At 33.8% G+C, this 13,608-nt stretch overlaps 1 protein-coding gene across 1 annotated transcript in view; it reads right to left on the bottom strand.

Moving 5' to 3' along the window:
- The window catches only part of LOC107588064 (zinc transporter 7-like), a 20,970-nt gene extending 7,823 nt beyond the window's left edge, over nucleotides 1–13,147 (bottom strand). The window contains exons 1-8 of the mRNA XM_016276069.1: nucleotides 12,918–13,147; nucleotides 12,304–12,405; nucleotides 8,313–8,426; nucleotides 8,075–8,162; nucleotides 7,817–7,946; nucleotides 6,073–6,234; nucleotides 5,846–5,896; nucleotides 563–698 (exon numbers count right to left, since the gene is read on the bottom strand). Coding sequence (XP_016131555.1) covers nucleotides 563–698; nucleotides 5,846–5,896; nucleotides 6,073–6,234; nucleotides 7,817–7,946; nucleotides 8,075–8,162; nucleotides 8,313–8,426; nucleotides 12,304–12,405; nucleotides 12,918–12,997 — 863 coding nt within the window. The 5' untranslated portion in view covers nucleotides 12,998–13,147. The remainder of the gene's footprint in view (nucleotides 1–562; nucleotides 699–5,845; nucleotides 5,897–6,072; nucleotides 6,235–7,816; nucleotides 7,947–8,074; nucleotides 8,163–8,312; nucleotides 8,427–12,303; nucleotides 12,406–12,917) is intronic.
- Nucleotides 13,148–13,608: the final 461 nt, after the last annotated feature.

Below are 13,608 nucleotides of genomic sequence, written 5' to 3'. Positions count from 1 at the left end.
AAAAAACTAAATGAAGTGCATTTTGCTTAAAACAAGTAAAATTATCTGCCAGTGGGGTAAGTAAAATATTCTTAAAACAACAGTATTTTACTTACCCCACTGGCAGATAATTTGACCTGTTTTAAGCAAAATGCACTTCATTTAGTTTTTTCCCCCTGGAATTTTAAGATAGTTTGACTAGAAACAAGACAAAAATACTAATTAAGATAAGCCATTTTTTGCAGTAAAAGTGATGAAACGCTATGCATTTTTCCTTCTCGACTGGAGTTGTTTGAAAAATGCCACATGAGAGAGTCAAGTCCTGTGTTTTCTGGTTTTGCCACATGTTGAGAAAGTGCTCTGGGGCTCCACCCTCTGAGCGTGTATCCTGTAATTCACCCGGCTGGAGCACCAACGGCTTCACAGGGCTCTTGGTGAAGGGTACTGTGAAGTGGCTTTTGTATGATCTGTGTTAGGTGCTGTTGAGGGTTTCTGGGTGGGGTCTGAGGATGGAGGATTGTCTTGAGTTGAGTCGAGAGAGGTCAGTGCTCATAATAGCATGGGCTGGGGTTTGCGTACTCACCTCACTCCTATGAGAATCGAGATGAGCATGGAGCAGATGGGGTCAGCAATCATCAGGTCGTATTTTTGCATTAGGATGGCAGATATTATGACACCGACACTGCCCAACGTGTCCGCAACAATGTGGAGAAAAACTCCTGAAATGAAGAAAATGAGGGTTTCGATTTATTCTGTTCAAAAATCTAAAAGAAAATACACACTACTGTTCAAAATGTTGGGGTCAGATTTTAAAGTCTAAAATACAGTAAATATACTGTAAAATATTATTACAATTTAAAATAACGTTTCTATTTTAATATATTTTAAAACTTAGTTTACTCCTGTGATGATAAAGCTGAATTTTCAGCATCATTACTCTAGTCTTAAATGACGACGCTGTTGACAGGCATACGTCACTTCTTAGTACACACTCTCGGTGCGAATGCAACCCTTTAAATAGTACTGGGAAATAGTTTGCGCAAAATCGTCCCAGTACTTTAGTACTGTACATTTAGTTCTAGAACTAAAGCGGTGCAAAAGGCCCTTTAGTCACATGATGATCCTTCAGAAATCATTCTAATCTGCTGATTTGGTCCACAAGAAAAATTTCTCATCAGTATTAATGAATATTTTTTGAAAACTCTGGTGCATTTTTTTAGGACTCTTTGATGAATAGAAAGTTTGATGAATTTATTGCATTCTTGCTTAATAAAAATATTAATAAATTTTTTAAAACAAATCTACTGACATCACATTTTTGAGCAGTAGTGTATATAAACACAAAAAACATATCCAAAAATATTAAAATGTTTTAATATATCTCAGTATTACCTTATTATAATATACTTAATATTAATACATTATTTATAAAATTTTAAACTATAAATTGTTATAAATATTAATGTTTATTAATAATTTGTTTAAAGTATATTAAGTATATTAATATTAAGATGTAGTAAAATATAAAATACATCTCAAAAATTATATTTATAAAATGTTATATTAAATATTACAAATAATTTAAGATAACGGAATCAAACTGAAATATCTGTGTGTGATTTTAGCTTAGCAACTTGCTAACATCAAACTCTATCAGAACCAATTGTGAGTTGAGGAAAAAAGAAAAGAAAAGGCAATTTGCATGAGTCAATGCCCAGAGTTTTCCAAACCGGTTACTTATGAAGTAGACCGTTATCTATGTAGGTAGTTTACAGCAAGTTATACACTAAGGCTTTTGCCTACATGAAAGGTCCTGGTTTCACTTAAACAGCACTAATGAGTTAATATTGTGTCTGAGATGAGGATACGACATTTGCTAGCACCCATGTTCAAACGAACCCGCTGTTTTGGATACCATCTCTAGCGTTAACCCTCAAACTGATGATGTCATTCCACAAACAGGTCATACGAGTACATCCTCGAATGGATGGCCAACCTGCAAGACTGCCCTCCCTGAATAAATTTCCAGAATATATAATATCATACGCTACTATGTTAAAACCAACATGAGTGAGTCAGTCAACATTTCCTGAACTCAGGGGTCTGTACTGGCAGTCCTGATCAACACTGGAGAATAGCTGTGGACTGTGGTGTGACGGCACTGAGACAGTCCACTAAGTCCTTTCCTTCCCTCAAAATGAGATGACATACTTGCGGTTACTTTCAGTTTTGCGACTGCAGTAATGGAGCAAACTCCCTAATAAGTGAAGACCCCGTCCAAATGTTGTCAAAACAAATACTAGAAAAATAACAAGAATGCTGGAGCTCTTTGTGTCCTTAGAAACAACAGCTGTGTTTAGAATAAAATTCTAATACTGATAATAGCTAACTACTAATAGCAAGGCTCAAAATTGTGACCATTTTGGTCGCATATGCTCCCGAAATTTAATCTGTGCAACCTCAAAATATATTTGGGAGCATTTGTGCAAGTGCATATAATTGTTGTCGTGCGACCTGTTTTCATATCTCTAAAAACGATCAGAGTATGTGCCTTCTGAGTGCTGATACGGTGACAGGTCTGTCATTCTATCAAACGTTACATAACCAATTAAACTTCAGCTTTACATTCTTAACTTTAATGCAGATTTTAGATTGGTTAATATTAGCTGTCAATCACTCAGCTGTCTGCTTTCCACTGTCAGGTGACAGGGAGCTAACTACTGCGGGGTATGTAAAGGGCTCAAGAAGAGAGAAGATTAAAAGAACATTGACAGATTTCTTTTGTAAACCACCTAAAGTTACAAATAATGGTGCTGGTGATAGCGATCATGTGGTGAATGTTGATCCACCAGCCGAAAAGGCGGCGTACAGTTTTCGGAGAGAATGGTTGAAAGACTTCGAGTGGCTTCGCTATGAAAATGCACTGTGCTCTATGCACTGCATTGACTGTAAACCTGTGGGACAGAGTTTGCAGGTAACAGCGTTCACCACTGAATCTACACATTTCGTAATTGTGGTTTTACGATGTGTGGTTTGACATTATCGAGTATATTTCAAAATCCAAACAAAACGTGCACGCATACATGACGTGATGAAGTCTAGTAGGTTAGAGTGCGTTCTTTCGCTGCATGATTCATTCTATTAAAATGCATCACAAAACTCAAGATATGGGGCCTTTATATCATTTCATATAGTTAATCAATACCACAAGAAGAGTGCCGTTTTTTCCTCCAAAAATCAGCACGATTACAAATGTGATATCGATTTTATACAACTGTTCAATAAACAAGAAGTTAATATTAAGAGACTTACGTTTTAGACACCATATTGTCTGTTTTTGCTCTATTTCGCCAAATAATTCCAAACTAAGCCACAGCACCGTGATGCCTCTCTGAGCAGCATGACGGTGTCTGTTTTATGTTAACAATATTAAAACATTTATGCATGCGTAACTGCAGGTTAAATGCATTCATGTCCTGCATTAATCAGCGTGTAAATGCATCTAATTGCCACTTCAGATGCAGCTTCTGTGTTTCCTCTGCATTGCAAAGATACATTTTGTTGCTACTTTCATTTGCTTGATAACAGCCCAAATGTCTTATTATAATTGACTGATATAAAATATAAGAATTTGACTCAAATAATAATGCACACTTTTTGAAAAAATGGCTTTAAGGTAAAAATTACCATAAAAGGTACAAATCTATTTGAACTTATTGGAAAAGATTAATTTCTGTCACTGCTGTGAACTGACCACCACACAGAATATGAAGAATATCAAAAACTTTAGGAGTCAGCTGTCCACTGTAGTCCTTAAGATATCAGCACAGTAACACTGAGTCAAATTATCATTATCGATAAAATCCCAGAAAATATAGAGATATAATTTGTAAATATCGCACACCCCTATCCACCCCTAACCTGTTCCGTGCAATTGGCAGAGCTGAATGTAAAGTTTAACACTGCATCCACCATCCTAACTCTCGCAAAGAAGAGCTCTCTCTCTGTTTAACCAAACTCAGATTAACTTTAGGTTGTTTACAAAAGAAATCTGTCAGTGTTCTTTTCATTTTCTCTCTTCTTCAGCCCATTCTTTTTCTCACCGTGGTAAGCAGAAAGCAGTGACTAAGTGATTGACAGCTAATATAAACCAATCTAAAATTTGCATTAAAGTAAAGAATGTGAGGATAAAATCTGTTAATATATAATTTGTAGTTGTGGTGCTCCTAAATTTTTGCTGGTGCTCCTAAATTTTGAAGTTGGGAGCACCAGTGCTACAAAGTAAAAAAGTTCATTTCGAGCCCTGAATAGTACTAATAGCTTACTATGCTGTACAAACAAATTAAATTAAAATAAAATATATATTTTCACATAATACTAATAAAAATAATCAATTATTATAAAATATTAAAATGATAAATATGAAAATATTTATATTTTATTAAAAATATCTTCCTCTCATCAAAACTACTACTACTACTACTAATTATATTATTAATATATTTTTGTATCACTTTTCCACAAATCTATTAATAATTTTTTTTTGTAAAATAATAATAATAATTATGATTAGTGAAAATATTTATCTTCTGCAAAATAACAATTAATATTCTCACTTAATAACAATAAAATATTACATTATATGTTTTTGTAACATAATATTTTTATAAAATAATAATAATCACCATTTATTATTATTATTATAGTAATAGTTTAATAATAGTGATGATAATAATCAATTTTTTTGCTAAATATTGCTATTAATAATTCAAAATATTTTCATAGTAATGAACAAAATAATATATATTTTAGTCAATTTATTATTATTATTACTTTATTATTATTATTATTAAGTATCTTTTGTAAAATAGCATCAATAAATCAATCATTTTTGTGTCTTATTATAATAATATTCCATTACATTGTTTTTGCAAAATAGTGGTAATATTACTTAAAAATATATTTAAAAAATATTAAAAATGTCTTAACCACAGGTACATAAACAAATTTTTAGACAAATCAAGTTTCATTTGTCACACTGCAAAAGGAAAGTCAAGTGCATTGCATTCTGGAATACAGTAGTCTGTGCAGTGCATAATATTTCATACTGCATGTTTAGGCAAATAGAGAACATCTACCAAGTATTCTGTGTAAAAAGTAAGTATAATAAACAGCCAAAATAGGCATGAAAATCTTCAGGACGGGAGGCTGGTAGGATCTACTTGCAATTCATCACGGGGAGTGGAGAAGAGGTCCCTCGGCTGGGATGGAGGCAGCATAACCTTTTGCACTGTCACCTCCTCCCCTCCCCTCCCCATCTCTACATGGTCCTCCCCTCCGTGCCCCGTTCTTTCTCCCTTGAGCAGGCCTCCCAAAGGATCCATTCTCTCTCTGTGTGTGCCAGGGTGAAGGGGACAAACTACTTTCTCTGCTCTGCTCTTTCCCACACAAGCTCGGACAAAGGGATTTAAAGCGACAGTGTACCACGTTTGCTCCATTGTCAGTGTTAACCTGGTTACCCCCGAGTCAAAGGTTAGAGGTTGGGATGGTCAGAGGTGTCACTTGGTTGCACATAAATGTCCATCATCCAGTTACGTCTGATCTAGAGCACTCATTTCAAGTGGTTAAATGAAGAAAATGCCTCCCTTCTGTTTTTCCTTTGTTTTTTTTAGTTTACTAGAGGACCTCATCCACAAAGAATTCAAAATATTGACCACCTATAAAAGAGGAAAAAGCTGTCTAGACCTGATAGATGTGATTGTAAATATTTTCATATCTGGTGCCTTTTTAAAAGCAAGGCAAATATTGCGACAAAAGAGATCTCTAGCTCCATCTGGAGGAGAACAAACATGCAAAAAGGCCATACCTTGTAATATCTGCTTGCTGGAGCCTTTTCCCGGTGTGTGCAAGTGGTCATCTGAGGACACAGACAGATTAGAAATGAATCGTGCTATACTAAACACCATTACGATCAAAACAGTTTTTGCAATTTTCACACAGTATGAGGACCAAATAACACATCTGATGCATTATAATGGTACTGAGTCGTAACAGAAACTGCACTCAAATCTGTAAGTTAGCTTGAGGTCTCACCATGGCAGTGGGGCTCATCATGTGAATGCCCATGTCCTCCATGTGAATGTCCATGTCCTCCGTGTGAATGCCCGTGATCGTGTTTGGACTCATGACTGTGTCCGTGGCCTTCATGACTGTGTCCCACACTGCCATTAAATAGAGAATGACTGTGGCCATGACCTTAAAAATAAGAGGACACATCTATAAAGAAACTATGCACTTAATATCAACAAATAATAATATATATATATATATATATATACACACACACACACTATTTTATATAAATATGTTTATATAAATAAAGAATACATTTTTTAGATGTATATATAGTTTAATATCAAAAACACCATGTGTATATATACTTAGTTTGTTTTATTTATTAATAAAAATGCATTTATATATAGATTTATTTTTATTATATATATACACAAACACACATATATATATATATATATATATATATCATTTATAACATTTATATACAAACATTTTTATCACATTTATAACATAAAATGTGTATATGTATATATTCTAAAAAAATTAATTTAAACAGAATAGCTTAAAAAAGATGCACAGTTTATGCTTTATATATTTTTAAATACATTTATATATAAAGAAATATTATATATACACATATATATAACAATATAAAACTAATATAGAATAAAAAAAATAATGTATATATCTATGTATATACATTTATATATCTTTACGTTTAAGGGTTTTTCCATCTAATCTAATCTATCTATCCATGTTATATATACACTACTAGGCAAAATTTTAGAATAATATGTTTTTATATTTCTGAATCATACGAGACTTCTTTGAGAAATATTAAAAATATACATATATATATTACACACTGTTATTTTTATTATAGTTAAAAGTATCAACAAATAATAATATATATATATATATATATATATATATATATATACACACACACACACACACACACTATTTTATATAAATATGTTTATATAAATAAAGAATACATTTTTTAGATGTATATATAGTTTAATATCAAAAACACCATGTGTATATATACTTAGTTTGTTTTATTTATTAATAAAAATGCATTTATATATAGATTTATTTTTATTATATATATACACAAACACATATATATATATATATATATATATATATATATATATATATATATATATATATATATATATCATTTATAACATTTATATACAAACATTTTTATCACATTTATAACATAAAATGTGTATATGTATATATTCTAAAAAAATTAATTTAAACAGAATAGCTTAAAAAAGATGCACAGTTTATGCTTTATATATTTTTAAATACATTTATATATAAAGAAATATTATATATACACATATATATAACAATATAAAACTAATATAGAATAAAAAAAATAATGTATATATCTATGTATATACATTTATATATCTTTACGTTTAAGGGTTTTTCCATCTAATCTAATCTATCTATCCATGTTATATATACACTACTAGGCAAAATTTTAGAATAATATGTTTTTATATTTCTGAATCATACGAGACTTCTTTGAGAAATATTAAAAATATACATATATATATTACACACTGTTATTTTTATTATAGTTAAAAGTTTTCGTTTATTTTAACTAAGAAATTAGTTTTTTTACCTGCTGGCTGTTAAAACAAGCATAAATTCCATAAACCAGAATATTATTGAAACTTAAGGGGAAGAATGGTTTTAATGAAAAGCATGACCGCATGCTTATTCTGTGTGAGATACTTACCTTCACCACCGTGAGAATGTCCATGTCCTCCATGTTGAAAAATAAATATTCCTACAAGATTCACCAGCAGCCCTGCTATAGACACCGGGAGCAAACGGTCATGGTGCACATCAGGGGGTTCCAGCGCCCTCTGGTGATAAGACAAGATGCCATCATTCAACAAAAAGATATTAGTCAGTTTGTCACTTACAGGCTGAAAGATATTATCAGTATGTCACTTGGCAAGTAAATCAACTGTAATCTTATACTACTGCACACCTCTACTCCTTCTGAGAAGATAAAGAAGGCGGTAAAGATGAGGAAAAGGCCATTCACGAATCCTGCGAGCACTTCTGCTCTGACATACCTACAAAACAATCAAATGGACTTGCATAACAACCCAGTGATGAAACCAAAGACATGCAGTTTCCTGTCAACACCACTCAGGCAGAAGTGAATGTGTCCTTTTTAGGAATCTTGTGTCATTGGTACTCTTGGTACTGTAGTGTTCTCTCACCCATATGAGAAGGAGTCATTGGACCTCCACCGTGAAATGACCGATGCTGCAAGGCCTGCCAGGAGAGCAGTGCAGTCAAAGAACATGTGAAAGGAATCGGATATCAAACCTAAACTGCGAATCAAACCAACACAAAAAGGGAAGTGTTAAATTATCACGAAACCTGAGAAATACATCCCACCCCATACTGAGGTCAGAGTCACCTTTTGTTACACATTATTCACTCTTTCACTTAGAGACAAAATTAAAACAGCCCAAAAGGTCCAATCGTGTTGACAGATATTTGGTCGTCAAGTTAGTTTCAAGTGGGTCAAACTACGCAACATAAAATAAAATAAATGTAAACATTTAAAAATATATTTAAAGGGGTCATATGATGCGATTTAAAGTTTTCCTTTCTCTTTGGAGTGTTACAAGCTCTTGGTGCATAAAGAAGATCTGTAAAGTTGCAAAGACTAAAGTCTCAAATCCAAAGAGATATTCTTTATAAAAGTTAAGAGTCAGCCACACCTACCTAAAACGGCTCGTTCTAACACACCCCCACATGTCTACATCACTATCTGGGAAGATTTGCATAACGCCGCCCAAATGTTCACGCAAAGAAACAAGGCGTAACTTATTCTCGCTGTAGTATTCCCGTTCTTCGTACGTTGCTTATTACATTCGAGAAGAAATGTCACATCCAAGATTATATCATCGCACGAATCAGGATCTGGCTAATTCTGTTCTTTGAACGCACCTGTTGTTGATGATTAGTATGGCTAGATTGGGTTATCTGAGATAATTGCGCGTTCATGGGTTGGTTTAAAAGGGGCTATGTATCGATACTCGAAACCACGATCAGCAATGCAGCGATTGGCTGGCGGCAAGACAGCAACGTAATGACATCATATAATTCAAAAAGACACCTGAAAAACCTGACAAATTTCTGGACTTTTATTAGGAAACATCCAAGCGAACAAAACTACATAAATGTTATAATAGATAAATGAAATGTGTTTTTATTTTATTTACATTTTTTACATGATTCCCAATTATTTATATTCACGATTTCAAATTTTTGTACAGGCTTTGCATTTTTATTTCAACGTAGCAATTAATTTAATTTTATATTTGAACAGATTGGTTACGTGACAGCATTATTTAAAGTTTCTTAAGGGTCAAGATCATGTTTTCTGCATCCCCTGTGCTCCATCAAGCCACTCCCATAATATCTGTCACCACTCAAATTAATGCACGACTCTACAATATCTGTATAGCATGTGTGTAAGACTCGAATACAATTATGAAGTAATCATTTTATGACTAATAAATCTTTCAGTGAGTAAAACTGGCTGTGTCTATAGTATTAAAGACTACACAACATTATTATATTATCTTTAAATTAATTTTTAAATTATTATTATTTTAAATTATTGTCCCTGGATCAGTAGGATACTCTTGTAATAAAGTTGCGGTGGTAGCGGACAGATTTTAAGTATCAGTTCTGCTTAAAACGATGCAATCTAATCCTGTTTACATGAAATAAGCCGCTCCCGACCAGGTTTAAGTCTACGGACCCATTGCTATGACAGCAAGTCCGGGATGAGCAGAACCAAATAATCCAAGATCATGCCAAATCGTCAACAATCAAATCCAGCTAACTGAGTTAGCAACGTACGAAGAACGGCCCCCATGTCGTGAAGGCGCTGTGTATTTGTGTTCTGTGTGTTTCGTTGTGAAAGCAAAACTACTTTGTTTGGTCTTCCAAAAGAGGATGATATCTGCTTCGTCATGCCTAGAGCTGATCCGTGCTGGTCGCTGAGGAAATACATCAACTTCACGCTGTGGATCGCCGGATCAGCTTTCACCGTGGACGAAGCGGAGTCCAGTCCGGGGTCGTCACATGTGGTTGCCGCAAGCCCGTCCACCGCGCCGTTCTCAAGCTCACCGGTCGCCACTCACTCTAGCCGGCCGCCGCTAACTCTAGCCCCCGGCCTCTGCTCACTCTAGGCCGTCGTGTGTGACGCTGTGTTTCGTTGTGAAAGCGAAACTACTTTGGTCTTCCAAAAGAGGACACGACTAGAAATCAGTGGTTAAGTTGTATTTACAACACTGTTCCAGAACAGTTCAACCCAAATATTCAGGTGTGTGCAGCGCATTTTATGGAGGACTGTTTCCTGATCCTGGTAGAGTAGACTACAGTGCCGGCTGTTCTGACTCACAGACTGTAAGTACGTTTTTTTATATATAAAGAATTTGCCACTGACGATTCAAACGCGAGTTTTGAACAGTGTAGAGTAGCGTTTGTAGTTTGTCATTTCTCCGATCACAAATGCAGACCTGGTTTTATGTTTATGTGGCGTGATGCAATGCAATGCGTAAAAAGAAAGTCATTATATTCCGTAATTATCTCCCCACTGGATGCAACGAATGCCTCGTTTATAATGGGTTTTAATGTTTCTGTCTCGTCGCTCCGGGACACGGCATCACAATATGGTAAGAGGTGTAACATTTCCGTCACACGCTTGAGGTATTCGGCCAATCACAATGCACTGGATAGCTGGCCAATCAGAGCACACCTCGCTTTTCAGACCGATGAGCTTTGTAAAAATCGACGCATTTCAGAAAGGCGGGGCATAGAGGAGAACCAATAATGTACAGTATGTGGAAAATAATGTGTTTTTTTAACCTTAAACCGCATAAGCACATTTCATTACACCAAATACACAACATAATGTTATTTTTTGCAACATATGACCCCTTTAAAAAATACTCTATATTCTTTTACTAATACATTTACATTTAATAATGATTTTAAGCAGATATATTGTATATATAATGTATTGTATAAATAGTTTGTGTACACACACGCATACATATATAAACAACAATAATGAAAAAAATTATAATTATTATTTTTAAAAACTACTACTGATAATAATACTAATAATAATTCAAGCTTCGCTGTCTGCAGTCCCATTCGTGGGATTATGTCATTTGCATAATATTACCAAATGGCAAAGTGTATTAAACAAATTATTATAAACAACAACAATAATTATTATAATGATAATAAATTAATAAAAAATGATCATTGTGGGATTGCGCAATTTACATAATATTACCATTGTTTTTAATAAAGTATTACAAACAAGTAAATAAATAAAAAATTACACTATTATATTATTACTACTGGTAATATTGTTTATTTAATAATGATTATAATAATAATAATAACAAAGCTTCACTGTCTACACTCTCATTCATGGGATGGTGTAATTTCTTTGCATAATATTATCCAATGAAAGATAGCACATTAAATAAATTATAATAATAAACAACAACAATATAAAGCTTTGTTAATTAAAAGGAGTTGCACAATGCTGAAATGCTGAACTCTGTTGCATGCATAACTACAATGTCACCAAAAATCACATCAACTAAAAATACATAACTTCTGGTCACTCTGTGAATGCAAACTGCTGTCAGTGTGCGCAGCCTGATAATAAACGTCAGATATGGATATAAACAACAGAAATCTATTTATTAAGCCTAAACTAACAATGTTACAGCCTCAGTGAGTGTATGTTTGATGTACAAATGGGAAGACATATAGTCGTTAATATACAATGGCATACAAATGGTTAATGCAACACAGATTTTCCCCACAAAGTATATATATAAAATATTACAGCTGTTTCTCAAATCCAAGTAAGATCTAAAATGCATTTTCAGACATCAGAGGCATGTTTGAACGTTCAAACACACTTGCATCCCTGAAATATGCTGTCTAGATAGGCACCTCTATAGGTTTTGAGAGGCATACTGTATTTGCTGAACTTCGATCAGCCCTCAATCTCACTTCAAGGAAGACTACGATAACAGCTCATGGGGAAAACCCCAATCAAAGCATTGCTAACAGAAGTTAGGGCCCAAAACAAAAGCACACTAGCTCATCCCACATTTAGACCTACGTGGCATAATCTTGCGTTTGGCCCCCTACTGTTACCTGTTACTCCATATGCCATACAGCAGCTCCACGAACGCGAACGACAGGTTCAAACACAGGAAGAAAAACAGATTGCGAGAGGTTTTATCGGCAAGAATTGATCTGGGGAGGGACATAAAGACAAAGAGAGAGAGTGGTTTCAGACCGATTCATTTATAAAGTGGCCTGACCAGACAGACTGGCTGCAGGAACCCACAGCTAAGCAAATACACAACTCTAGTTTATTTCAATAAAACAGTCTAGAAAAAAATGACATGTGGTCCAAATAATCTCTTGATAGATCTATTTTGTTGCGAAATATATTGGGACACATTTTATAATGTAAAACGAAAGATTTTATAGGTTGTGTCAAATGTTTACTTCGTCCTGCTAACATCTGGCTGGCTGAAAAATGAGTCTGAAACGGTCTGCTTCTTTATTATAACAGTTCACTTATTTTAGCATTTATTTATAGCCCCTTTAAAAAAAAAAGAAAAATGTAAATGTTTTAAAGACCCAAGTTTAATTTGAAATAAAGTCTCGCGTGCTAACTAGCATGCTAACCGCCTTAGCCACACAGAATCGACAGCTGTGAGTGAAACTCAATGAAATATTGAGCATTTGACTGTGTTTACCTGAACCAGCCCGATATCTTGACCAACAGGTTGAGTTTGGCAGGCTTGTACTCGTCATCTTTGATGGATAACGGGAGCATTTTTCAGCAAAGCGTCTCCGGTAGCCGTTGAGCAGCACTGCGGCGTCACGAGCGTCTGGACGCGAGACAGCGAGGAGTCCAGTGCGTCGACGTCGCGTGCGTCATGTCGCTGAGCCAGTGTAGGATTAAACAAAACCAACACTAATCTAATCCATTCATCCATGTTAGGAATATCCATGCATTTTATTTCATTTAGAAGTGAATTACTCCTTCAATCATTCATTCATGCTAAAAACAAAATCATGCTAGGTTAAATTTAATGAACGAAATATCCCTAATAATATAATTAATTATTCTTTCATGCAATTTTCATACACAGTTGCAAAATAATGTCTTTATTTGTTTGTTTGATATTTTAAATTTATCCACCAATTTGAACCATTTCGGGAAAAAACTATTATTATTATTATTATTTTTTTGTATTAATACCATATATAGCCAAATTAATTAACATTTAAAATAAAATAAATTAACATTTTATATATTTTATCACAATTATTATATTGCTGTAGACATTCATAAATTATTGTTTTATTACTAAATAAGTAAAGCTGAATTAAAAAAAAAATCTAAATGTTAACAATATTTTTATAAGGATAATTATATGGTTA

The sequence above is a fragment of the Sinocyclocheilus grahami genome, unplaced genomic scaffold (genome assembly GCF_001515645.1).
Source record: "Sinocyclocheilus grahami isolate Dianchi unplaced genomic scaffold, SAMN03320097.WGS_v1.1 scaffold98.1, whole genome shotgun sequence".
Classification (NCBI taxonomy): Eukaryota; Metazoa; Chordata; class Actinopteri; order Cypriniformes; family Cyprinidae; genus Sinocyclocheilus; species Sinocyclocheilus grahami.
Note: the sequence above shows the minus strand (reverse complement) of the source record. Positions and strands in the feature narration are given on the sequence as shown.